Below are 25537 nucleotides of genomic sequence, written 5' to 3'. Positions count from 1 at the left end.
TGTCTCAGGTGAGACGCAAAATCCTCACACTGCAGTCTGGATTCTGGTAAACGTCAAGCGGTAATTCAGTCGCTCATCGTTTCTCTTTCTGATTCAGATCGTGACGGATTTCGTCTTCCTGTGTCCGGCTCGGCGGTCCGCTCGCTCTGCGCTGAGAACGGGTGGAGCCGTGTGGATGTACGTATTTGACCACGCCCCTTCGGATCACAGAATATGGGCGGGGCTGACTTTCTGTTACGATCACGCCTGTCATGGGGCGGAGCTTCCGTTCCTGTTCGACTCGGCTTCCGCGGCGAACTTCAGCTTCACGGCTCGGGAGAGTCGCCTGGCCGATCAGATGGTGTGTTACTGGGGGGCGTTCGCTCACTCCGGAGATCCGAACTGTCGCAGAGAACACACGCCCTTCTGCAGGAACCAGAGGCTCGCACCGTGGCCTAAATACACCCCTGCTGAGGGATGGCCGGTTCTGAATTTAACTCTGCGGTCCCACCTTCAGCACGGAAACAGAGATCGTTTCTGTGACTTCTGGGATCGTCTGGACATTTACTGACCGAGGAACTAAAGACACCATCAACGTATTAACTGCAAGGCTGCATGAATATAACTGAAAACTAAAACCGTGCCTTAATTATAATCCTTTTTATTGTTTGAGGAAAGTAAATAAATAACAGCTGTTTGTTTTAAACCCACAGAACATTTTAACATGTAGAAGCTAATAAACACCTGCATTAATGTTCCGTTAATCTTACTGAAACCCTGACAGTGACTTTGTGCTTAACACTTACACTGACTCTGATAGAATTGAGAGAGTTTACTCGTCGATCTTTTTTACTGTAGAATTAGTATTTTATTAGTGTGGTGTTATATATATATATATATATATGAATATATGAAAGAAATGACATTTTTCTGGAATGAAAAGTAAAATGTGAAATAAAAGCGATGAACACATCTTGTTCAGCGAATAAAGCTGCAGTGCACCCTCGCTGCGTTTGGGTTTGTTTGTTTGTTTGTTTGTTTGTTTGTTTGTTTGTTTGTTTGTTTCAATGGTTGTTTGAGTAGTTGTGATGTCACTAAATAAACATAACAGCTTTGGACCAATCATGTGTAATATGCAAATTATTAGAAGATAACATGCTGCAGAGGCTTTAGTGATCTACCAAACTAATTTTAGCGATGAAGAGTAGGTGGTTGTCATGGCAACACTGAAATATATTCTGAAAGGCTTGTCTGATGTTAAATAACGTTCGGGACGACAGGAGGACGTGGGGGCGTTTCCAAATTTGCATATTCCTGGTTAATTTTAATGATTTAAATGACATGTGCAGGTCGCTTTTACAGGAAATCGGTCACATGGTGTCACGTCCTGTCTCCATCATCATCTTCTTCATCATCATCATCATCATCTTCTGCTGCTGCGAGGGCGAGTGACCTCGGTGTGTGTATGACAGTCTCCACACGCAGCAGTCTGTTCACACACTGCAGCACAGATGCCACCAGCTGGTGTTTACTACAGACCGGCTCTACACACACACGCCCGGATCCATCTGCTCCCAAACCCCACATGAACTCTGACCCTGAGCCGGGCTCTCTGATTGCATGGGGCTGCAGCAGTCTACTGGTGAAGTGCGCGAGGTGCTGAAGGAAATCTCCGGGTCTGTGGGTGTGCAGAGATCTGGGCACGCTCAGTACGGCCTCGGCCAGGAGTCTCCGGCTCTCGGGGTCGCCATGGTTACTGTGCAGCAAGGAGTGATGGAAGAGAAACTCAAAAGCTCCTCCCACGGGGATGACATCACCAGCGTTTAAAATGCAATGGCACAGGTTTGGACATGGTGAGAAGAGCTGCGAGGACGTGAGACGCTGCGAGGACGTGAGACGCTGCGAGGACGTGAGACGCTGCGAGGACGTGAGACGCTGCTCCTGAGGACATGGCGAGACGTCGTTGTGTCTGTGAGACTGACTCAGATGCTGCAGCATGGAGAACACGCCTCGGCTCACGCTCACGCTCTGTTCGAGCGGTCCTGCAGCGGGCGCACACAGCACCAGGGTGTGTGTGTGCACTGACGTGTGTGTGACCCCGACGTTAGCGTACCTGCGTCCTCCGAGCTGAAAGCGGCGGCAGTGTGTCAGCGTCCCGACACGCATCGGCGGCTGCACCGTGAGCGGTTCTGCAGTGCAGAGTTCACACAGCAGGTCCAGCTGCTCCGGATCGCAGCAATCCAGCACGGAGACGTTATTCAGACACGCCCACACCAGCACACAGTCCGGCTGCTTCACCGCCGACAGCACGATGTTCACCTGCAGGCGCAGGACTGTCGCTAATCTCTCCTGTACGACGCCGTCACTGTGAACCGTCCAGTCGTCCTGAAGCTGAATGCTCACACTCTCATCATCACGTGTGTCTAATTTCTCAAAAACAACCAGCGCCTTCACCGGGCCGTCTGCCTCTTTCCAAACGGACCAATCACAAGCCAGGAGGAGGCCTTCCACCACGTGTGATCGTGCGCTGTGTAGTCCCGACACGGCCGTGTGCAGCTGCGAGAAGTTCGAGTGAATAAACGAGATGGCCGCGCCGTCCGTGTGTCCGTGTCCGAGCCTCGCGTAGAGTTCACACAGCAGCGGCGTGAGAACCTCGGCCTGACTGGGACTGACCCGCCCACCGACGTATCCACCCACCAACGCAGCCAAGACTCCGCCCTCCAGCTCACATCCGCCGGGTCCGAACAGAGACGAGGTGTAAGGAACGACGCCGTGAGCTACGACATCGTCCAACCCGTCCCAGCAGAACGCATGAAGCTGATTGGCCAGTTTCCAGGACGCGTGTCGGCGGTGTGTGCGTGAGGACTCATGCACAGAGTCACGGATTCCCCGCAGCAGCGCAGCCAGCAGGAGGATAAACGACTTGGAGCCGTCTGCTGTAACGCCATCGTGTGCACACAAACTCTCCAACACCGTCCTGCCAAACAAACACAGGGACAAGTGGCGCGTTACAGACAACATAACATTCACACCCGCAAAACACCTCTGTGATTTCTCACAAAACATCCCTACCGCTTCTGGCCAATAAATAAGAGCAGATTTCTGACTCCACCCCCTCACACACGCCCCCTAGTGGCCCAGCTGGCGTGAAACTCAATCAAGCCAAATAGCAAATGAATCAAAAGTATGAATTTCCCCTCTGAGACCGAACGGAGTAAATGATGATCTCTGTACTGTCCGGTTTAAACGTATGGGTTTGGACCGGCTGTGCACCAGAGACAACACAAAAGAGGGACAGGTTCCAGGAATGTCGCCATGACAACACTTCCTGTGTATAAGAGGGAATCACACAGATTACACATGGTAACTGTGTTACATTTACCTCTACAGGTGAGTTTACAGCAGGTACAACAGCTTCCAGCGTTTCTACACAGTGACTCATAACACTGACTCAGACCCATGTGACAGTTTGTTCTAACGAGGGGTGTGTGTGTGTGTGTGTGTGTGTGTGTGTGTGTGTATGAGAGAGAGAGGGAGAGAGAGAGACAGAGACCTGGCTATAGGATGCTCCAGGTGCAGCGCAGTAAGGATGCGGTGTCCGTGTTTGGTGATTAATGTTTCTCCCGTGTCTTTAGTGAAGATCACAGTCCCACCGCTCGGTCCCACACACCGCCGCACCACACACTCCAACGCTCCTACCACACTGAGACACACCTGCAGGGGATCACTCACCTACACACACACACACACACACACACACACACAGGCAGGATGAACACCTAAAACATAGGAGCGTGCATTATATTTAAAAAGTTACATGCCTTGTATCACAACATTAAATTTTCTTCTAACAAACTGAGAGCCTCTGGGTTCTACTGATACTCTATTTATTTATTTATTTATTTGTTTATTTATTTATTTGAGATGTTTAATTTAATGTCCAGACGAGTGCATTATTTAAACCAAGGAGAAAATGTAAAGCTCCGGATTTATGAGTGATATATATATAAGTGTGATATTCTCACTTCAGAAAGTGAACAGTGAGATTATATCATCCAACTCTACTGACTTTCTGTATTTTAAACACCACACACCCACCTGCACACACATCTACTTCTATTTACACCTTTTACTTCCTGTGTTTTCTCTTTACAAACTTCATAATAAATCATTACTGCTTTGAATAAACATCTTCCATTAGATATAAACCTAGCTAACATTACCTTCGCCATTTCTCAGCATGACTCCTAGAACATCATTTATATTTTTCTATCAGAAACCGAGGGTCAGTTTAATCGCATTACTAATTTATGTTTAATAAAAATAAAAAGACTGTTTATATCCAGAGTTGTTGTCCGGCTGCTCGGCTTGTCTCTGTATCCAGGAGACGCTTCCGCTTCTTCTTCTTCTCTGTCCCAGAGTAAGTGGTGAATGGGTCGCTGCTGCCCCCGTGTGGCCGCGTTTAGAAATCGCGCTTAATGACGCAGCGCCATTTACGTTCACTGTGTTGCGCCTTCTAGCGGTCACATAGTGACACTACAGGATTGAATAAAAACCCAACTGAGGCTTATTTCACTTGGACAATTAATATTTAAAATAAAAACAGCGTTTATGTACTGAATTATCACTAATTAGAGTTACCTCACATTTATATAGCCTCGTTTTTTTAAACAATTTATCATTAGGCCTAATTTCATCAGGTTTAATAAATGTAATTAAAACATGCGGTGTATGTACAGTGCCTGTGTAAGTCCATGTACTGTGTGCTCAGTAATCAAACAGGAATTTAATATTCATTTCAATGTTTTAATTAAATTAATTAATCAATTACAGGAATTGAAACGTATTTGAATTTAGATGTCATTTGGATTGCGTTAATAAAAGCATGTTAATTTCTTTAAATAAAATCTTTACGTAAACAAATCAACAAACTACTTGCTCATAAAATATTTTACTTTAAATATCGATTGTTTATTTATATATATATATATATTTTTTTAACTAATTATTGTTCATTTATCGATGATGCAATAATCTCTGTTCCATGTTTTCAAGAATATAAAATGAATTATTTCATTACTAATTAGCATTCATGTAATTTTATGTTTGACTTTGGTGTTATAAATGTAATAGACAAAGATATTTTGAATTACGATTTTGCATTTATTTAATAACATTTATTTCTCTGTAATGTGTTCTTTAACAGAAAAAAGAAGAGAGATAGGAGAGGAAACATCTTTAATGCATATTTATGTGTGAATAGATAATATATAGATAATATATAGATAACTGTATGTTACATATATATCATTGCACAATTTAATCCGTTGGTGGAAAGTAAAAAAGAAAAGTGAGCAGTTCTGAAACTTTCCTTCACATCATCCTGTAATTAGCTGCATTATGACTCCTTAATTAACCCATTTATGTGTTTATGTCTTTAATACGTCACAAAAATAACACATTATCTTAATTATTTTATTGTTTAAAATGAAGTAATGTACAAATGAAGATGGTTCCTTTATGTAATATTCTCTCTCTCTCTCTCTCTCTCTCTCTCTCGCTCTCTCTCTCTCTCTCTCTCTCACACACACACACACACACACACACACACATGCATATCACCTCTGCTACATCACTCTGTTCCTCTCTGACACCAGCAGTAATGCAGTCCAATCTCACCATCAGACTCTGATTGAATCATTCACTCCTGAGCTGAGACGCTCACCGGGAAACAGGTGAGACTCATTCTCTTCATCGACACTCATTACATCTTCATTTCCTTTTTATTTAAACCTGATGCTGTTTAATTGTCTTTACATCTGATAATGTAATAATAATAATAATAATAATAATAATAATAATAATAATAATAATAAGGAGAAGACGAAGAAGAAGAATTTTTTTAAAGCAAACAAATTGCATGCATCATTTATCTTCATGATCCCTGTCTCAGTCCTGAGTGAAAATACTGAGAGAAATGAGCAGGACTTACGCGTGTGTGTGTGTGTGTGTGTGTGTGTGTGTGTGTGTGTGTGATTATCTGTACTGTAGGTACTGCTATAGGTGTGTGTGTTCAGCATAATGCGAGTCGTGTCAGTGTCACTGCGTCTCATTTCTCTGAGATTCGAGCAGAAATCAATAAACTCTTACTCTGCGTTTCTCAAAATAATCTGAAGGTTAAAACTTTCACGTGCTTACAGAGCGGAGCTTCACTTACAGAAAGACACACGGACTTCACACGTGAAAATTACACGTGTGTTCTTTTCATTTCTCCTCTGTATTCTTTTCATATGATTCATTTACTGTTATGTATTTTATGAATTTGATGAGAGTATTGTTTTGTTGATCAGGTACACTTCCTCTGTGATCAGATTTTCAGTAGATGTGCTTTAATCTTTAATCTTTAATCTTTAATCTTTATTCTTTATTCTTTATTCTTTATTCTTTTTTATCTTGTCTGTTTTTCTACAGAATGCAGGGAAGTGATATGGAGGCTGGTTTGGCCCCGTCTCCTGGATCTACCACATCTGTGCAGAAGCTAAAAAACTCTGAGGCTCCACCCACTCAGGCCCCACCCCAAAACTCACCTAGAGAACTAACGATCTCCACCAGAACCAAACTTCTGAATGACCTTCAAAAAGTCCACTGTGAGAAAAACCGCCATTTTCTTTCTCTTTCAGTCAACACAGGATTGTCTATCTATCTGTCTATCTATCTATCTATCTATTAATTTGTTATTGTGATTGGTCAGAAGGTGGGGATGAGTTCTGGGTTGTGATTGGTCAGAAGGTGGGGATGAGTTCTGGGTTGTGATTGGTCAGAAGGTGGGGATGAGTTCTGGATTGTGATTGGTCAGAAGGTGGGGATGAGTTCTGGATTGTGATTGGTCAGAAGGTGGGGATGAGTTCTGGACTGTGATTGGTCAGAAGGTGGGGATTAGTTCTCTATAACAGCGGCTCTGACAGTAGTGCAGGTTTATATTAATGCTCTCGCTCTAATACCTTATCGTTTCTATAGTAACGGCTCGTTCACAGGCTCTAAATGAAACTGTCATTAGATTTATTATTATAAATTTTTATTTGGATCCTAATTTGTTTCTGTGAATACCGCTCCAGTACCCTCCTGGGCTTTTGTGGCGTTGGGCTTCATCATCGTCCTCCTCATTCTCAGCTGCTGCATCTGCGTCTGCAGGAAGTTTGTGTTTAAGAGGAAAAAGGAGAAACCAGGAAATGAGAAGAGCAGAAAGGAGAGCATCGGCATGTCGAGTGTGAGGGATGAAGGCATTACACAGGTCATGTCAGATCATTTAGATCATTTATAAAGTGAGCGCTGTTGTGTGATGTGGTGTGTGTTGTGTGGTGTGTGATGTGATGTCGTGTGATGAGAGGGGGGGCAGTGGTGGCTTAGCGGTTAAGGGTTACTTAGGCTCTGGGTGACTGATCAGAAGGTCGGGGGTTCGAGCCCCAGCACTGCCAAGCTGCCACTGTTGGGCCCTTGAGCAAGGCCCTTAACCCTCTCTGCTCCAGGGGGCGCTGTATCATGGCTGACCCTGACCTCTGACCCCAACTTCCAAACATGCTGGGGTATGCAAAGAAAAGAATTTCATTGTGTAAATAATAATTATTAACTCATGAGTAAATAATAATAATAATAATGTGGTGTGGTATCATGTGGTGTAGTGGGTGTGGTATGGTGTGGTGTGTGGGTGTGGTGTGTGGTGTGGTGTGGTGTAGTGGGTGTGGTGTATGGTATGGTGTGGTCCCTGACTGCAGACTGAATGTGTTTCAGATTCAGCATCATGATTCCAAACCTCAGGAGAAGCAGGTGGAGTGTAAAGAGGAGGTGAATCTGGGAAAACTTCAGTTTAGTCTCGACTACAACTTCACGGAGGACACGGTACCAACCGCTCACAGTGAAGACAATTCCATGATATTCCTTCTTTCTTTCCTTTGTTGAATTGTCTTTCTTGATTCTTTGATCTCAGCTCATTGTAGGAGTGATTCAGGCAGAAGATCTGGCTGCCATGGACATGAGCGGGACGTCAGATCCATACGTGAAGCTCTGTCTCCTCCCAGACAAGAAGAAAAAATTTGAGACTAAAATCCACAGAAAGACTCTGAATCCCACTTTCAATGAGAGCTTCACTTTTAAGGTGAAATTCCACATCACTGATTCATCAACTCACTCAGAATGGACGTGTAAACGCAGCGGTTTGTTTATGGAAAGGTGTAAAATCCTGGAGTAGAAGAGAGAGGTGGAAAGTGTAAAGTCCTGGAGTAGAAGAGAGAGGTGGAAAGTGTAAAATCCTGGAGTAGAAGAGAGAGGTGGAAAGTGTAAAATCCTGGAGTAGAAGAGAGAGGTGGAAAGTGTAAAATCCCTGGGAAGATTTTTTACAGCTCCATTTATACACAAACACCTTCAACTGAACACTTCATGAAGGAGTTCAGCAGCTGCTCTTTCTGTATCTTTACTGTTATCTTCGTCACTGACGGTGAAATCGTCTCTGCAGGTTCCGTACTCAGAGCTCGGAGGAAAGACTCTTCTCATGACCGTGTATGATTTTGATCGTTTCTCCAAACACGACGCCATCGGAGCTGTAAGAGTGCCAATGAACCGTGTCGATTTCAGTCATGTGACCGAGGAATGGCGAGAACTGCAGAAGGTGGAACACGAGGAGGTACGAGGAAACTCGAGGGAATAAAGGGAAGAAACGTTCAACTCCTTATTGAGATGTTTACGTTAGTGACGTTAGTGTTTTTCTTTGCAGCAGGAGAAGTTAGGAGACATCTGTCTGTCCCTGCGCTACGTCCCCACTGCTGGGAAACTCACCATCGTCATCCTGGAGGCCAAAAACCTCAAGAAAATGGATGTTGGTGGTCTCTCAGGTGCGTGAACGAAAACAGATGAATAATTTTTAACATTAAAATATATTTTAGTTCAAAAAAATGTTTGATACTTGTGTTGAAAATTTTCACAAGTTCAGTTCAGTTCAGTGTTGTGTGTGCAGCGTGTTTAACGGTGGACGTCGTCCCGGAGCAGCGGTACAGAAATATATACACTCAGGATAGAGATGTTAAAGGTATGAATTTATCTCTAACGAGCAGACAGAGGAGACGATATGAGGAAGAAACCTCGAGAGGAACCGGACTCAGAAGGAACCCGTCCTCATCTGGGTGACACCGGATAGAGCGATTATAAATAAATACACCCCTTCTATACAGCTGCAATCAAAATTATTCAACCCCATTGCAAATCAGTTTCATTGTCAGAATGTACAGACTTTCAGCTGTTTTTAATGAACAAATCAAACAAAAGCAACTGAAATAGTTCCACACGACGAGTACTTCAAGTGGTTTCCCCAAATTTTGACAATAAACCTGGTACGCAATGGGAGCTGAATAATTTTGATTGCAACTGTACATGTAGGGCATGTGAGTAATTCTCCACACAGGTCTCATTTACCAACAAACATCACTGTGAAGGAGCGTGCGAAACCATTGCACCAATTCGAGTAGTTTTCCGCAAAAGAAAAGCACAAAAAGCTTCGGAAACTGCATCGTAAAATCCCGTATGGACTGGTCTTTACGTGGGTTTAGATGATCCATTTCAAGGCAAAATCGCATGACAAAAAAACAGAAACATGATCACATGCGACATGTGTGTGGTTTACTGCACGTCCGTTTCTTTAGATCCTTATGTGAAGATCCACCTGATGCAGAACGGCAAAAGACTGAAGAAGAAGAAGACGACGATAAAGAAAAACACCCTGAACCCGTATTACAACGAATCGTTCAGCTTTGAGGTTTCATCTGAACAAATTCAGGTAAAATAAATGACGTAGAAATGATCATTTATTCCAGAGCAGTACGGTTAAAGAGTAACATCGGGAGTGTGTCACGTGCTTTTCCACAGAAAGTTCAGATCATCGTGACCGTGCTGGACTACGATAAGATCGGTAAGAACGACACCATCGGGAAGATCCTGGTGGGAACGAACAGCTCGGGGACGGAGCAGCGGCACTGGGAGGACGTGCTGGCCAGTCCGAGGAGACCCATCGCTCAGTGGCACGCCCTGAAACCTGACGAAGACGTGGACGCAGAGCTCAAAAAGAAATGAAGCTTCACATTCGAGAGGGAATCATCATCAGCGTGATGATTCATCTGTAACACAAAGTTCAGCTCTGGATTTTATTTAAAGTTTATTGTGTAAATTTAACGATTAATGAACAAGTCAGTGAAGAAATTCTGCCACATTTCAGTGAGTCAGAGCAAAGAGTCGACTCTTTTGACTATCAAAATGTTTTTCCCCCCCCACAAAACTTGTTAAATCTTCTGATCTTTGTTCATCTCTTCAATAAAATCTTCCTCTACATTCTGATCCACATCATTTGTATTGTCTTTGTGTTGTAAAGTCTATTTAAATCAATGTAAAATCATTTTCAGTGTTTGGGGAAAATAACACGCTAGCACTCTTTTTAATGCTGGCAATATTTTGAATATTACAAAAACATTTTATTTGCTTAATTTTTTGGTGTTTATGCATGAATGTTTTTTTTAAAATGTAGCCAAATGATGCAAAAAAATAAATTCACTTCCTGTAGGAAGTGAACTTAGTGGACCATCATCAGATCTGCAGTATATAGTAGTTCCATCCATCTTCTACCGCTTACTCCTTCTTCAGGGTCACGGGGAACCTGGAGTCTATCCCAGGGAGCATGGGGCACAAGGCGGGGTACACCCTGGACAGGGTGCCAATCCATCACAGGGCACAATCACATACACACTCACACACACATTCATACACTACGGACTCTTTAGACACGCCAATCAGACTACCATGCATGTGTTTGGACTGGGGGAGGAAACCGGAGTACCCGGAGGAAACCCCCACAGCACGGGGAGAACATGCACACTCCACACACACAGGACCACGGTGGGAATCGAACCCCCGACCCTGGAGGTGTGAGGAGAACGTGCTAACTACATAGTAGTTCCTATTTCCAAATATAAGATTATTAAACCTAGTTCTAGACATCGTTTTACAAACGTTTGTATTATTAGTAAATCATTTTGCTCATTTTAAGAATTTGAGATGGAATCAGAAAAGAAAGAACAGAAACTGGTTTAATAGTCACATATTCTGCTTATTGCAGAAATACTAGATAAATATATCTGACAATATAAAAACATTTTTTCCACTTGCTGATTTTTTTAATAAACATTGGTGTTTTGGTTTATCCAGAAACTTTACTCCTGCTGGACGGTACAGACCGGGTGAACAGAAACAAGCACAGGTCTCAGTAAACAATAAATCAACTCCCACGAGTAGGTCTTCACAGCCGTATTTATTCTGTAGTAGCTGGAGCAGAGTATTACATACAGTCAGTGGACAGGAGGAAATAACATACAGAAACAGGAAACACAAGAAAACAATACACTCGTCTATACTGCGTGATAATTAATAGTCCAGTATATAATTTATATCATTCAGTTTTTAATCCAAAAACAAGCCGCAGCTCAACAATCCACAAACACCACAGCCATCATTAATGTAATTAATCTTTAATCTGTAGTGTCGTGATGGCTTCATCTCTCCCTCCATGTTAGCGTGTCTCATGAACATGGGCTATAAGTACAGAATATAAGGCGTATGAAGAAAGAAAAAAAAAATCATAATACAATCTAAACACTGATAAATACCATCTGTAATCAGTGACGATGTGTTACGAAAGGAAATAAAATAAAGAATTGGAATAATCTCATGAAATAATAGGATTTAGTAAAGATTGGAAGATTAGACGTCTCCCATCTTACGCGAAATAAAGCCGATAATAAACACCTACACGGTGCGAAAACGACCCACAATACCGTTAATGTACTTAACATTTTTCTTCATTAAACCTGAGAACATGGTCCTCCACCAAGACTGATCAGAGAGAGAGAAAGAGAACGAGAGAGAGAGAGAGAGAGAGAGAGAGAGAGAGAGAACGAGAGAGAGAGAGAGAGAGAGAGAGAGAGAGAGAGAGAGAGAGAGAGAGAGAGAGAGAGAGAGAGAAAAAACCTGATTTCATCCAGAATATAGGGTAAAGGTCAATTATCCTGGAGCTTTGTAGTGTGAATCAGTGTGGTGATATTACTGTTATACTGTGACGTTTAAAACATGTATAATTATACACACACACACACACACACACACACACACACACACACACACACACACACAGCTCTAAGCTGTGCTCGGTCTGTCAGACTCAGTGTGTTTTAACCTTCACACTGTGTGAAAATTACCTTCGCGTTTGCTTTCACAGATGTATCTGGTGTCAGTGTGTGCATCAATAACGTGTTACAGGATGCTTTCACGTGACGTCGACGTGATAGACGAGGTATTGGCTTGATCGCTCTCTCCTCCAGCAGCTCGTCGGCTCCACGTGTGGAGGTCCAGCAGCACCTGGTTCAGCTTCTCCATCCAGTCTGCTCGTTCCTCGCGAGTGTCTGCTGAGAACCAGCTCCTTCACACAGGAGGAAAAGACGTTATCTCTCTGTGTGTGTGTGTGTGTGTGTATATATTATATATATATATATATATAAATAAATAAATGAGAGATGAAGTGGAGTTACTGTTACCATCTTGAAGTTGATTATTTTCCTGTAACAGCACATCTGAGGTTTTTTTATTCTTCTTACATCGCAGCAACGTACCAACAATTACAATTTTTATTTATTTAAGAACGACACTTCATACTTTTATCCATTTATAGTTACGTTTAATGTTGTGGAATGTCGTTGAAATAAGTTACTTCCTGTTGTCACTTACGTTATCGTAGCTATGAACACTCGTTCCCTCACCATCCCTCTCTCTGTTCACGTTAATAAGATTGAAATAATAATAATAACGAAAATAATAAATACGCAGTTTGCTTGTGTTAGTGAGAAACAGTAAAGAGGTGTAAACTCCTCTGTGATGAAGATGTGGGAAAACTTAAAGTTACAGCTTTACCTCTGACTGTTACAGAAACATCTCCTTACTTTAAGAAAACGTTTCCATATGAAGACTCTGTGAATGAGCCGTTACTATAGAACAATACTACAGAAATACTATAGAAACGATACCGTATTAAAAAGGACCACATGTGATGTGCAGCTGCGCTACTGTCAGAGCTGCTGTTAGAAAAATAATCAACACCTTCTAACCAATCACAGTCCAGAACTCAGCAGCAGCTGGTTTATAACAGACTTCTGATTATTTGGACTAAATAATATACAGAACATCATACTTGGTCAGGGTGCGGCTGTGGTCTTGTTGCAGGGTCCTAGAGTTCACCAGTTCAAAGGTGTGAGGCCGAGCGCAGGAGTCCCTCTCCACAGGCCTCACACTGTCAAAGCCACACAGAGAGATGCTGCCCTCTGCTGGCTGAAAGAGGAACAATAAACAAGAGAGGAGAAATGAGAAACAGCACAGAAAGCTGTATTTCTGAGAGTTTTTTTAAAACAATCTGCCATATCAGAGCCGTGCCATTTCCCACCTTGCTGCCCATCTCATTGGGGTAGTTCCAGTAGTAGAGAACACCTCCTTCTAGCTTAAAGAAGAGGCGCTGCCACGCTCCAAATCCACTCACATCCTCAAACATGGTCTGGTGAGGAGAGTAAAAAAACTTATAAAGAGAAATAAACACAGTGTATGAACAAAACGTGTCAAATCGTACTTGAGAACAATACGATGCAATTATTTCTCTCACACACCAGAAATCCTTGGTGCTGTACGTCGGAGTGACTCTCGCTGTGTAGACGCAGGTAGACGTGACCCTCCAGGGGAGACAGGAAGGGCACCTAAAATTATACAGGTACATCAAAACCAGTGAATCACTTCATACACTCATTACAACAAAATGTTTCACCGCAAGTTGAACTTAAATTCAAGCAAAACTCATAAAACACCCACAAATCTTAATTTTCATCTTTAACAATCAAGAGGGAAAATTTAACTCGTTCCTCTCACAAATATCTACTTCATAGGATTTTTTTAAAAAGCTACCAAATTGAGGACAGAAGTCACGATGAAATACATGCATGTCTCCAGATTAGGTTTAGAATATTCATATTTATATCTATTCTAAAAATATCAGTTTAAAAAATTAAAGCAAACATTTGTTATGAAATATTTGTACAGACGTCTCTGCACGTCACTGGTTAAAAAATAAATAAATAAATAAATAAATCATCAAATCCCCTAATTATTGTTCTTTTATAGAAAGATATTTTTGAGAACGATCTATATCTATATTTAAATCTCTTACACAGTCAGTATTAACCTGAATATAACCTAAGGTTATATAATCCTTATATTTACGTTGCTCATGCTGTGATTAAGAATGACAATGTCTGCCAACTTTATGAATCAGGGGTTAGGAAGATTAATCACATGATTACAACCAGGGTTTTGACTGCAACATACTACAGCAACGTTTTGAGGGGCGTGACCAAACATGTGGCTTCGAACAACAGAGAGGGCGGGGCTGAAATAAAATATTCAAGAAAAAAAAAAAAAAAAAAAAAAAAAGAATAAAGAATGTGAAGAAAGGTTTATACGTGTCATATTTGTGCTGAACACGAGTGTATTTCCGGTGTGTCGTTCATGTGCGATTATTTTTGACATAAGTTACAGTCCATACAGCTGACAGTACAGCACACACCAAACACCGAGACAGAAAGAAGAACGTGAAGAGGAGGCAGTCAGACACCTTTTCCTGAAACTCATCTCCCAGGAGTCGCCTGATTTTGCCCTCAAACTTCATCTGAGAGGAGAAAAAAACAGGGCACAAGGAAAGAGGAGGCAGTTACATAACCACAGACCCCACCACAGTGCAACACACACACACACACACACACACACACACACACACACACACACACACACGCGAGAGTTTTCTTTAAAGCCCCACCTTGTCCAGCGGGAACTTGCTCTGCCCCAAGGAGGAGAGGGTGATCTTGTGAGAACCCACTAAACAGAAGTTACTGGAGCGCCGAGGATCCAGAGCAGATGAAGATCCAGCTGTGGTGAAGAGAAAGAACAAGGACAGATTAGAGAGCAGCAGGTACAGAATCATTAACGCCATTAAACCTGACGGGAAATAAAAACACTTACAAGTGGAACACAGGTTGGATTTCTGTAGGGAAGAAAACACAGGTGTGACCATTTCATCATTTTACTCTGGAAGAAGGAGAAGAAGAAGAAGTAGAAGGAGAAGGATGGAGGAGAAGAAGAATAAGAAGGAGAAGGAAAAAGAGAAGGAGGAGAAGATTCAGAAGACGGAGGAGGAGAAGGAGAAGAAGTATTAGGGCTGGTTGATATATTGATAATATTGATATTGTGATAAATGAGTATATGATACACTTTTCTGAGATATTGTTGGTATTGTGGTGTGTTTTTTGTTATTAATAATTACATATTTGTTTTTTAAAAACTTAATCTTTTGTCTTTGTAGGTCTTAAAGAAAAGTATCATAATTTTTGTTTATTTTACTGCTGTTTTGCAGATAGTTTGTTAACTAAATTATATATCATAATTCGCACTGTGTATCGTAGAAACGTCCTCAAGTATCGTGATATGATATTTTTGCCATATCACCCAGCCCTAATAATAACAACAACTCATCAATATCATCATCATCATCATCATCATCATCATAATAATAATAATAATAATTAACTATCAAATCCAAAAATAATACAAAAAGTAAAACTTTTTATAATAATTTTTTTAGTGTTAAAGTAAAACAATAATGGATATTATTAACAATAATAATTGCTATTACAAAAATAAAGTAAAAAAAACCCCCTAAGAATAGTATTATTAATAATAATGCTGAGTAATATTTATAAGTAATTAAGAGATTTGTAAAAAGTAAAAAAACAAACTAGTACCTAATTCATATATTTAAAAACATTACACAAAAATATTAACATTAATAATAATAATAATAATAATAATAATAACTATTAAACATAAGGAATTTTAAAACAGCAAAAAATTATTACCTTCATTATTAATAGAATTATCAATACTCATTATTACAATTTAAAAAAACTCATTAAAAGATAATTCATGATTAAATATAAAGTAATTTATATTGTTAATACAATTATTTGAAAATAATAATTAACTAAGTTATATTCTTATAATAATATAATGATTATTAATACTAACTCTTATTTTACAGACTTAACAGAAGAAGAAAGAAGAAAAAAAAAGTACCTTAATGCTGCTGAGTAGCTTCCTTGGTGTTGCCTACACACACACACACACACACACACACACACAGCATGAGCTTTATCTGAACGTTTACCCACCTCACACTGTATTAGCAGTATAACCCGTGTACTTACTTTTGATCTGGTGGACGTGCGGTGCTGTTGAACACTAGCACTGCTGCTGTTAGCGGCGCTGTTGGACTACAACACAAACAGGTGAAGAAAATAAAATGAAACTCTGAAGAACAGACAGTTACTGTGCAGTGTGTGTGGGCGGGGGCTAAAGGAAAGGCTAGAACAGTGCTCTGGAGCGGACTGGTATAATATAGATCTACTCACCAGGCTGTAGACTTCTACATCAATCTCAAAGTTAGAGCGGATGTCCTGCCTAGAGAGAGAGAGAGAGAGAGAGAGAGAGAGAGAGAGAGAGAGAGAGAGAGAGAGAGAGAGAGAGAGAGAGAGAGAGAGAGAGAGAGAGAGAGAGAGAGAGAGAGAGAGAGAGAGAGAGAGAGAGAGAGAGAGAGAGAGAGAGAGAGAGAGAGAGAGAGAGAGAGAGAGAGAGAGAGAGAGAGAGAGAGAGAGAGAGAGAGAGAGAGAGAGATTAAGTTAATGCTTCTTCATGTGCAGTATTATTTAATATTACACAACATTTTGCTCGAGGTAAACTCGTATCTGATATTGGGTAACGCATCAGAAATATTAACTTAGAGCAGTGTCTGATGATATTCGGCACATTTCCCATTCCAGTTATATTTCCTGCTTTTGACTGCTGACAAATTAAGATAAGATAGCTTCATTTATCTTGGGAAGAAACATTAGTTCTGACTGAACCTCATCATTAACTGGAACTGAAGCTTTGAAACAGAAACTAAATTAGATTCAACTGTAATTTATATCAGACAGGGTTTCAATTGGACATACCCTCATATAATAATAATAATAATAATAATAATAATAATAATAATAATAATAATAACAATAATAATGAGTGAACAGACTGACAGTGTGATGGAGGTGGGAAAGGTGATGGTGTCTCCGTTCTCAGCATCTGCAGCAGTAGCCAGCGGCGTGGCTATGATGTTACACGCTCCGTAACGGATCAGGATGAAAAAGTAGTGAGTAGGACGAGCTGCACAGAGAGACGGCGCATCACTGAAGCTGTACACCAACGACTGCATTTACACTGCTCTCTCTCGTCCTGAACTCACCTGTGTGGGCGGAGCACAAAAACTCCACCTTGAGGGGCAGCTGGATGTTGTTGATGCTGACGGTGCCTCTACACGGCTGCAGACGGTCAGCGCGGGACTCTGGCTCTCGTCCTGCTCCTCCCTCTCTCAGTCGCCCGATCTCGGCCAGCAGGGCCGCACGCTTCTCACCTGCAGCACACAACACGTGTAGACCGTTTCAGCTGGTATATTCATGATGAGAATGAGTTATTGGTCACATATACATTACAGAACAGTGAAATTTTTTTTCTTCGCATATCCCAGCATGTCAGGAGGTTGGGGTCAGAGCGCGGGGTCAGCCATGGTACAGCGCCCCCTGGAGCAGAGAAGGTTAAGGGTCTTGCTCAAGGACCCAACAGTGGCAGCTTGGCAGTGCTGGGGCTTGAACCCCCGACCTTCTGATCAGAAACCCAAAGCCTTAACCGTCAAGTCTCCACTGCCCCCATATTCATGAGCACAGGAAGTGACGTAGCTGAACGCTCAGAACACTAGTGAAGAATCGTACCCCACTCGCTTCTTTTCATACGACTGGTAATAATGTTGCACGTGAGAAATATGAGCTAGACTGGAAATGCTTTAAGAACAAACCGTACCTTAGTGTTAACCTCTCTGAAACATCACTGATATACCACGTACAAGCCCTCGTTAGAACGGCGCCCATCTGATAAAGAAGATACGCTCTCTACTCACAGGAAACAAGCAGGAGCTTCTCAGCTTCTGCCTCCTGCAGAGATCCTTTGCCATGTTCTTCATCACTGCAGCAGCTCAGGGCCTGTATGGTCTGGTTAATAACGGTCTGCAGCACGGATGCCTCGTCACTGAAAGCCTACACACAAACACACACACACACACACACACACACACACACACACACACACACATACAGTGAGAACACTGAGGCCCCCAAGAGCATCTGAGCAAGTGAACTCCAGTGAGAAACTGATTCAACTCTAAATCAACTCTACTGAATCAAAGTGAATCAAACACGCCGAGTGCTTTGGGTTGCAGCGTTTATTGTTATTAGTGTTCTGTAGGTTTGTACTGACAAAAGAAGAAGAAAAAAAAAGAAAAAAAAAGAAAAGAAGGAAAAAAATAAATAAAAAGAAAAAAAAATCAACTATTGTTTTAATCTAGTTATTTAAATAATTTTCTCATCTAATCGTCTATTTCACAACAGATCCACGGTCTCCACACTCGGGTGAGTTCTGTTTTTATTGTTTTCGGTCCTTGTATTTTTTTGACTGAGTTTTACGAGGACATTTTCAGCCACACACACACACACACACACACCTTTATAGTCTCCTTGGTGTTGACGGCTGGTTTGAGGTGAGATTTCTCAGCACACTGTTTCTGAACTCCAGGAGTTACACTCTGAGAGGACGGAGGAGGGTTCTTTCTCTGAGAGCGGTACGCATCAATACTGCAGATAATAATAATTAAAGAAACAACTATAATTAATAACAAAAGGAAGCATCACTTTACCTCACATCCTGGATTGCGATTGGTCAGAATGTGTTGATTAATTTTGATTATACAAAACTTTTAATTCTTGGTAAATATGAGCAAATAAGGCTGTGAAAGTAGTTTTGAGAGAATTTTTTAACAAAAGATCAAAAGCTTAAACAATAAAGACAATTTATCACAGCCTTATTTGCTCATATTAACCAAGGGTGCCAATATTAGTGGAGGTTGATTAATATTAGTGGGTTAATGATAAATGATTGGATTTCATTTGATTACTTCAGGCGGCCTAATTAAAGGATTATTACACTGCATGTGAACTGATGTTATGTACGAAATCCATACATGACCGAGCCAAAAAGCATGCTGGAGCTCCTAGTGGCACATTTTACTGGCCTACTTCTTCGTGATCTTACCTGTACAGAGGTGGAGCAGGGGGCGTGGCCACTTCCTCTGCAGGATCGCACAGCACCATGGGTGGAGGCGCAGTGGTCGTCAACCTCTAAATCATTTTTTTTTTTTAAATGTAAAGTTGACTTACAAAATACAGGAAAGTTGAGAAGACTAACTTTTTAAAATAATCTCATCAGTGTACGCAAGATGAAATGCTCGTCAAAACCAGGAAGTGGCTTACCATCGGCGTGACGACGGCCTCCACAAACTTGCTGAGAGGAGAGAGGATGCAGCTCGGCGGGAGAGACAGGAAGTCTTCCTCGTTACTCACTGCGCTCTCCTCTCTCTCTCCAGCTACTTCCTCTTCTTTGTTCCGGTTCTCGCACTCTTTCTGTTCTCCGTCACAAGCTTCTTCATCTCCTCCGAGGATAGAATTCGGAGATCTCGACCTCGGCTCAGTTTCAGCAGTCTCCATGTCGGCTTCCTCTCTGCCGTCAGAGACACGGCTGTCATTCTCTTGCTCTTCCTCCTCTTTCTCTTCTTCCTCCTCTTGCTCTTCCTCCTCTTCTTCCTCTTCTCTGTCAGCGGCCTGCAAGACGTCTTCAAACATCGTGTCGATTAAGGCAGAAGTGCTCATTCCCTCATGAGGAAGCGATTCTTAAAACAACAACAAAAAAAACCCCCCGAGTGTATTAAATCCATTCTGTTGAAGCTTTATATTACTGCCCGGTGATGAAGCTGAGGTCAGGTTGATTAGTTTCCTCTAAAAGCACATGCCCGAGTGTTTTATTCCTCTTACACAACAGCAATTTGGCAACGAATGCAAATTTATTTATTTTTTATTAAAGAACGACACATCAAATGTTTTCTCCATTTATAATTACATTTAATGTTGAGGAATGAAGTGAGTTCCTGTTGTTGCTTACGTTATAGCAGCTATAAACACTCGTTCCCTCATCATCCCTCTCTCTATTCTCTCTCTGTATTCCCTCCTTCTATTCTCTCTCTCTCTCTACTCTCTCTCTTCAAGTTAAAAAACGCAGCTTGTCGGAAAACTTAAAAAAGTTACAGCTTTACCTCGGACTGTTACACAGCTCTGACACTGGAGACTCCTTCCATACATGTTACATAAACATCTTACCATATCAGTGATTACACACATTTCTTAATCCGTTTATCATCAGTGGAGCGTGTGCTGCACACGTCACTGTGAATGAGCCGTTACTGTAGAAACGATACTGTATTATATTTAGAACAAGAGCATTAATATAAACCTGCACTACTGTCAGAGTTGCTGTTATAGAAAACTCAAACACCTTCTAACCCAATCAGAATGCAGAACTCAGCAGTGCCATGATGGCAGGTTTACCTGAAGGACAGAGTGCTGTAGCAGGAGGTTGTATCTCCGCAGTGAAGGTAGACGTGGCACTGAAACTGTCTCCCGTCATCTCGTTCACTCCACTGAAGTTTAAACTGCATTCGGATTCTTTTAAATTGATGTTGGAGTCGTCCTAACAAACAGAGCAAACGCTGATTCCTCTCACACACTCAGGAAACCCAACATCAGTTTATTTATTTAAAGATACTCATGTTTGTTGTACCACAGCTTAACGTCTATCGATTACAGTAAGAAGAGTAAAAAACACTTTATAAATCATCCGTATCAGCTCAAGCGTTCTGCTCTTACACTCCTCTGGTCCGTTTTATCAGATTTTATAGTCACAGCGTCAGCAAACACATCAGAAATACAAGAGTGTGATGATTTAGACATGCAGCTTTCCACAGTGATAAACTATTACACCTTTAAATGTGTAGGGAGAAAAACCCACCAGTTTTAAACACACACACACACACCCGGTGCACATCACCATCCTCGAACAAACAAGACATATGCTCACATTGTCAAACTGTAACGGAGGCCAGGGAACTTTTCGGGTCCTCTGGCAAACACAAGAGCTGCTTGGAGACGCAACCCTCTGACAAAAACGTTAGAATTTGCATTACGTACTAATGAAGAGCAGCACCAGCGAGCGGTACGGCGCCGTGCGACCATTCTTAAAATGTTCACCCTCGCCGATACTGCTCTACTGGCACTCAGACTGAAAAAAACACTGTGATGCATCCTTACGAATCAAAAATACACGAGAGAACTTATCAAATAAGATTAATATACCTCAGCCAGTGAAGGGTCAGAGAAGCTCCTCTTGAGCCACATGTTCTCTGTGAGAGGCTGCACCCTGAGTGACTTCAGCTCATCCTCTCGAGCCTGAAACACACACACACTGAGTAACACAACCCGGGAGATTACACACACTCAGGTTGATTGTGTGTGCGTGTGTACCTGGCGTATGCGGGAAGCCTCCTTGGAGCTGGGGGTCATGACGGTGTTGAGCTGCTGCTGCATGTTGTGGACAAAGCTGGAGAGCTGGCGTGTGCTGGGCGTGGCCGGGGCGGGGATGCTCTCTGGGGTCAGGGCTTTAAAGCGCTCCAACCGAGAGCTAAACTCTCCTTCACCTGAAAAACATGCACACACACAGTAATCATTTACCATCAGGTGTGTGTTCGTGATAGTGAGTAACTAACAACAATGTTTATGATGTAGAAACCGTTTCTGTTGTCATTTGTGGGCGTGGCCTGTAGGTTTATTAGCTAAAATTCCAGAAACATATTTTCTAAGGTGTACTTTTCCAGGTCTTTAGATGTTCATGTTTTTTTTAATTTTTAAATAAACGATTTAGAATGCTAATGTTTCGTGTTACTGTACAAAACAACACTCACATTTCCCCCCAAAATAGTTCCAAAATTTCCATACTTCTTTTTTTTTTTTATATTTCAAAAATATAAGAAAGTGTTTAAAGATAAACAATTTAGAGTGCTTGTATCTCCATATCGTAAGGTCTATATGTTTCCAGGTCTGACTCTGTGAGAGGAAACGGGATGAAAATGACAGATCAGGAAGCAGGACGACGCTGAAACACTCACCGATGTGACAAACATCTCGCAGTAAAGTGCTGGAAGGACTCTCTGTCCCGGGGTCTGACATACAGCGCTGGACCAGTGCAGCCCCACCTACACACACACACACACACACACTCACATTATAAACACAAACCACTCAGAGCTCACCATGGATAAAGGAAGATAAATGACTCTTCTCTCACCATCCCGTCTCTGAGCAAGTTGCTGAACTCTTAGTCGGACTGACGCAACGGCGGGCGTGTCCGGTTTCACCTCCGACTCTACGCGCCGTGATCGGGCCGGAGACCTCACTGCTCGCTGCTCAGGGTTATGATTCTCTACTCCTCCTGCAGCCAAGCGCCTTCTCTTTAATTCCCCCTCAAGCTCTACACACACCACAAAAGGATCATCATTAACATTAATATTGAAGTGAGGGCTGAGCGATACGACAAAAATATCAAAATCACGATAATTTTAACGATACATGATATTCCTCAAGATATAGAGGGTTGTTCAGAAACTTCCAGCAAAACAGGGAAAACTTTTACAATAATACTTTTATATTTAATGTAAAAAATAAACGATTTAACATCAAAAAGGAGGAAAACAATTCTGCAAAAATGTTAGATTATTATTTTTTTATTTTTACAATTTTCCCATTAAACCAGCTGTGTCTGTTCACCTTTTCATTGGATTTCTTTTAAACAATTTTTTTTTGTGTTTTCTATTTTGCAGCATGGAAACCAAGGGGGTGAAAACTTTTGCACTTGCAAACGTGACTAACATATCCAGGTTGTCAGTCAAAAAAAAAAAAAAAAGCAGAAGATCAGGTTTTACCTCAAGACAGAAAAGAAGCGGAGGAATGATTTAACAGAGCGGAGCTAAGTGAAGGTTTGTGTAAAAGAGGGCGGGGCAATATGATCACATAACATCGATATCTTGATATTGTTGCAGGTATCATGATGCATTTTCTTAATAAAAATATATACATGGATATTTATAGCGATTACAAACTGATTATAATCAGCTGATTCAATGTTAAACTTTTGTACTGAGCCTTTAAATTTGTAAAACATGAACAATTTATTCATTAGAATAAAAAATATAATATCATTTGCAGTTAATTTATTTTTGTAGACAGTTTTATTTTGAACTATGACCAACTTGTAACACTTGCAGGGGATTAATACCGGTTATATCGTGATTCTGTTTATACAAATATCATGCAGGGTAAAGTATCGCGATATGATATTTTCACCCGGAAGTTGAAACACACACCAATAGAAGTTGAGGTGTTCTCCTCCAGCGGGTCTCTCTGCCTCTTTGGGGTTTTCTCCGTCTGCTTTTCCATCCTCTTACTGTCACAACCAGGGGAGAGCAAATTAGTCAAACTTTTTATTTATTTATTTGTTTGTTTGTTTGTTTGTTTTTAGAAAACGTTTAGCTAGCGAACAGCACTGACGCTAACAAGCTAATTACACGATTAGCATATTAATTTTTACAGCTTAAGAATGCTTCTGAGTTTCATTTCCACTGGAGATTGTGTAGTTCGTGTAACAGTCTTTATAAACAGCTGAGGAAAGCTGGAACAACTTGTCTACATTACAACAACATTAGCTCACTCAAGCTAACTGTTAACTAGCACATTAACTTCGAAGATAACTAACCAACAAACAAACAACATGAATCGCGCGCTCTGTAGATCAGGAGAAGGAAGGTGACTGATTTGGTACCGAGTTTAAATTGTGTAAATGTTTTATTTTCTCTTACCTCAGTGACAGGACTGAACTAACACACAGCCGCTTCTCGTGAACGCGCTTCGTTCAAACTGAAGGAAGAACTTTTGAATTTCCGCGCGTTTGGTGCATGCGCGTGACGGCGGTGACGCGGGGCCGCGCTGGGAGGGGAGAAGAGACACACACACACGCCCCCTGTTGGTCATTCACAACACTGACACCAGAAATACATTTAAAGTCCCCATGACATCAAAACTCAGGTTTTGTGGCTTTTAGTACGAATAAGTTCACCTTAAGGTTATCTATAAGTTAGTCCGCTTTATAACAACGACAAAATTCACATTTAGAAGATGCACGCGTTCAAAATTTACGCTCTATCTCTACCACCGAGACGGATCAACAGTGTTAATGATATCATTTTGCACTTTAGCGGCTCATCAGATTTTCTGTCCAATCAAATGCTGTCTAGAATCTGAGGCGTCCCTCCCCCTTGCTGAAGTTGCCTCTGTTGAGCGATTGGCTATTTTAAAAGGGGGGAGGAGCCACTAGATATGTCCCGCCCCGACTTCCTGTTTCCACGGAAATTACGACAAAGGGCCTTTAAAATATTTAAAAATAAATAATTGAAAAGCGTCAAACACAAAACTCTGACAGCTATAAATTAATATAATCAATTTAAACCAATGGCAGGAGTATCAATATAAATATCAACCCATGTAAAGTGCTTTAAAAAATAATTTCTGTTATAATAATTTGTACCTTCTTAGTGCAAGAGGTAATGATATATCTATATATTTAACATAGTACATTTTAGATTATATAAATCTCTTTTCATGTCATTTACATACATTTATAGTCATTTGTTAGTGATAAGTGATAACACTCATGCACTATGGAATTATAAAACATTATTTGTTATTATATCAGTATTGTTCCTACTACTAGTAATAATAATAATAATAATAATAATAAATTGCCCTACAGTGTTTTTTTAAATTAAAACAGGTTTTCATAGTCTAAGAGTATGGACATAGCACTCCACTAGTAAAAATATGAAATTAGATTAAAATAAATAAATATATATATATATATATATATATATATATATATATATATATATATATATATATATTTTCTTCTTAGGGCAGTGATTACTTATTTCAGCAGCAGGTGAGATAGATGCAAAATATATTAACATCCACCAATAAATATATGTAATTCATCAGACAGGTCATTTGTAGGTAACCCATATGCTGTTCTGCATAAAGTATTGGCACCCACATACCTCATTCTTCGGGTCTAAAGGAGCAGCACTGAGCAGATACTATTTGGGTGGTAGAGTTTTTGCTCGGTACAAAAGAAATGTGGGTGTACATAATGAAATTAAAATGGCCACTGACTCTCACTCTCACACACACACAAACACAGTCAGGGTTAATTTGTCCTGCACAGTAAAGCAGCTTTGCATAGTGAATAAAATATTAAATAATAATAATAATAATAATAATAATAATAATAATAATAATAACAACAACAA

The 25537-nt window shown here is 41.0% G+C and overlaps 4 protein-coding genes across 9 annotated transcripts in view; 2 read left to right on the top strand and 2 right to left on the bottom strand.

The window, feature by feature from the left end:
• The window catches only part of si:dkey-30c15.17 (acetylcholinesterase), a 7936-nt gene extending 7386 nt beyond the window's left edge, over positions 1–550 (top strand). For all 4 annotated transcript variants that reach the window (XM_053677779.1, XM_047154628.2, XM_053677778.1 and 1 more), the window contains 2 exons: positions 1–8; positions 98–550. The exon at positions 1–8 is cut by the window's left edge and continues 165 nt beyond it. In XM_053677779.1, the coding sequence (XP_053533754.1) occupies positions 1–8; positions 98–550 (461 nt within the window). The remainder of the gene's footprint in view (positions 9–97) is intronic.
• Positions 551–982: 432 nt separating this feature from the next.
• On the bottom strand, positions 983–4402 carry bbs10 (Bardet-Biedl syndrome 10). The gene is made up of 3 exons (XM_017465479.3): positions 4203–4402; positions 3533–3711; positions 983–2956 (listed from the first exon to the last, which is right to left on the bottom strand). Exons 1-3 carry the CDS (start codon positions 4209–4211, stop codon positions 1360–1362), a joined length of 1785 nt encoding a protein of 594 aa, XP_017320968.1. The 5' UTR covers positions 4212–4402; the 3' UTR covers positions 983–1359.
• A 1159-nt stretch (positions 4403–5561) lies between these two features.
• Positions 5562–10348, top strand: syt1b (synaptotagmin Ib). Its single transcript, XM_017465489.3, has 10 exons — positions 5562–5714; positions 6451–6626; positions 7095–7270; positions 7768–7875; positions 7964–8131; positions 8489–8656; positions 8747–8864; positions 8987–9058; positions 9669–9802; positions 9892–10348. Exons 2-10 carry the CDS (start codon positions 6452–6454, stop codon positions 10093–10095), a joined length of 1323 nt encoding a protein of 440 aa, XP_017320978.3. The 5' UTR covers positions 5562–5714; position 6451; the 3' UTR covers positions 10096–10348.
• Positions 10349–11304: 956 nt separating this feature from the next.
• Positions 11305–24464, bottom strand: si:dkey-30c15.10 (uncharacterized protein LOC559353 homolog). Of its 3 annotated transcripts, XM_053677769.1 has the most exons (25): positions 24292–24463; positions 24035–24161; positions 23543–23622; positions 22468–22650; positions 22289–22375; positions 21648–21820; positions 21480–21572; positions 21205–21282; positions 20676–20817; positions 19548–19963; positions 19330–19415; positions 18743–18872; positions 18143–18278; positions 17435–17602; positions 17229–17355; positions 16566–16614; positions 16362–16427; positions 16231–16263; positions 15121–15142; positions 14918–15027; positions 14717–14770; positions 13719–13805; positions 13502–13609; positions 13253–13389; positions 11305–12487 (listed from the first exon to the last, which is right to left on the bottom strand). In XM_053677769.1, the coding sequence occupies exons 3-25, from the start codon at positions 23613–23615 to the stop codon at positions 12322–12324; spliced, it is 2724 nt and encodes a 907-aa protein (XP_053533744.1). In that variant the 5' UTR covers positions 23616–23622; positions 24035–24161; positions 24292–24463; the 3' UTR covers positions 11305–12321. The 3 variants fall into 3 exon arrangements, with proteins under 3 accessions (XP_053533744.1, XP_053533745.1, XP_047010582.1); XM_053677770.1 differs by lacking the exon at positions 14717–14770 and having other exon boundaries at positions 24292–24464; XM_047154626.2 differs by lacking the exon at positions 21205–21282 and having other exon boundaries at positions 24292–24461.
• Positions 24465–25537: the final 1073 nt, after the last annotated feature.

This window comes from Ictalurus punctatus, chromosome 4 (genome assembly GCF_001660625.3).
Source record: "Ictalurus punctatus breed USDA103 chromosome 4, Coco_2.0, whole genome shotgun sequence".
NCBI classification, from domain to species: Eukaryota; Metazoa; Chordata; class Actinopteri; order Siluriformes; family Ictaluridae; genus Ictalurus; species Ictalurus punctatus.
This window is presented reverse-complemented; position numbering and strand designations above follow the sequence as displayed.

Coding starts and splice junctions, on each gene's coding strand:
- bbs10 (XM_017465479.3), bottom strand. Junction 2,957..3,532: donor CTGGAGCATCCTATAGCCAG/GTCTCTGTCTCT, acceptor TTTGTTTGGCAG/GACGGTGTTGGAGAGTTTGT.
- syt1b (XM_017465489.3), top strand. CDS start 6,452: ATGCAGGGAAGTGATATGGAGGCTGGTTTGGCCCCGTCTCCTGGATCT. Junction 7,271..7,767: donor GGGATGAAGGCATTACACAG/GTCATGTCAGAT, acceptor AATGTGTTTCAG/ATTCAGCATCATGATTCCAA. Junction 9,803..9,891: donor TTTCATCTGAACAAATTCAG/GTAAAATAAATG, acceptor GCTTTTCCACAG/AAAGTTCAGATCATCGTGAC.
- si:dkey-30c15.10 (XM_053677769.1), bottom strand. CDS start 23,615: ATGGAAAAGCAGACGGAGAAAACCCCAAAGAGGCAGAGAGACCCGCTG. Junction 16,428..16,565: donor ATGTAGAAGTCTACAGCCTG/GTGAGTAGATCT, acceptor TTTGTGTTGTAG/TCCAACAGCGCCGCTAACAG. Junction 16,264..16,361: donor GCACGTCCACCAGATCAAAA/GTAAGTACACGG, acceptor GTGTGTGTGTAG/GCAACACCAAGGAAGCTACT.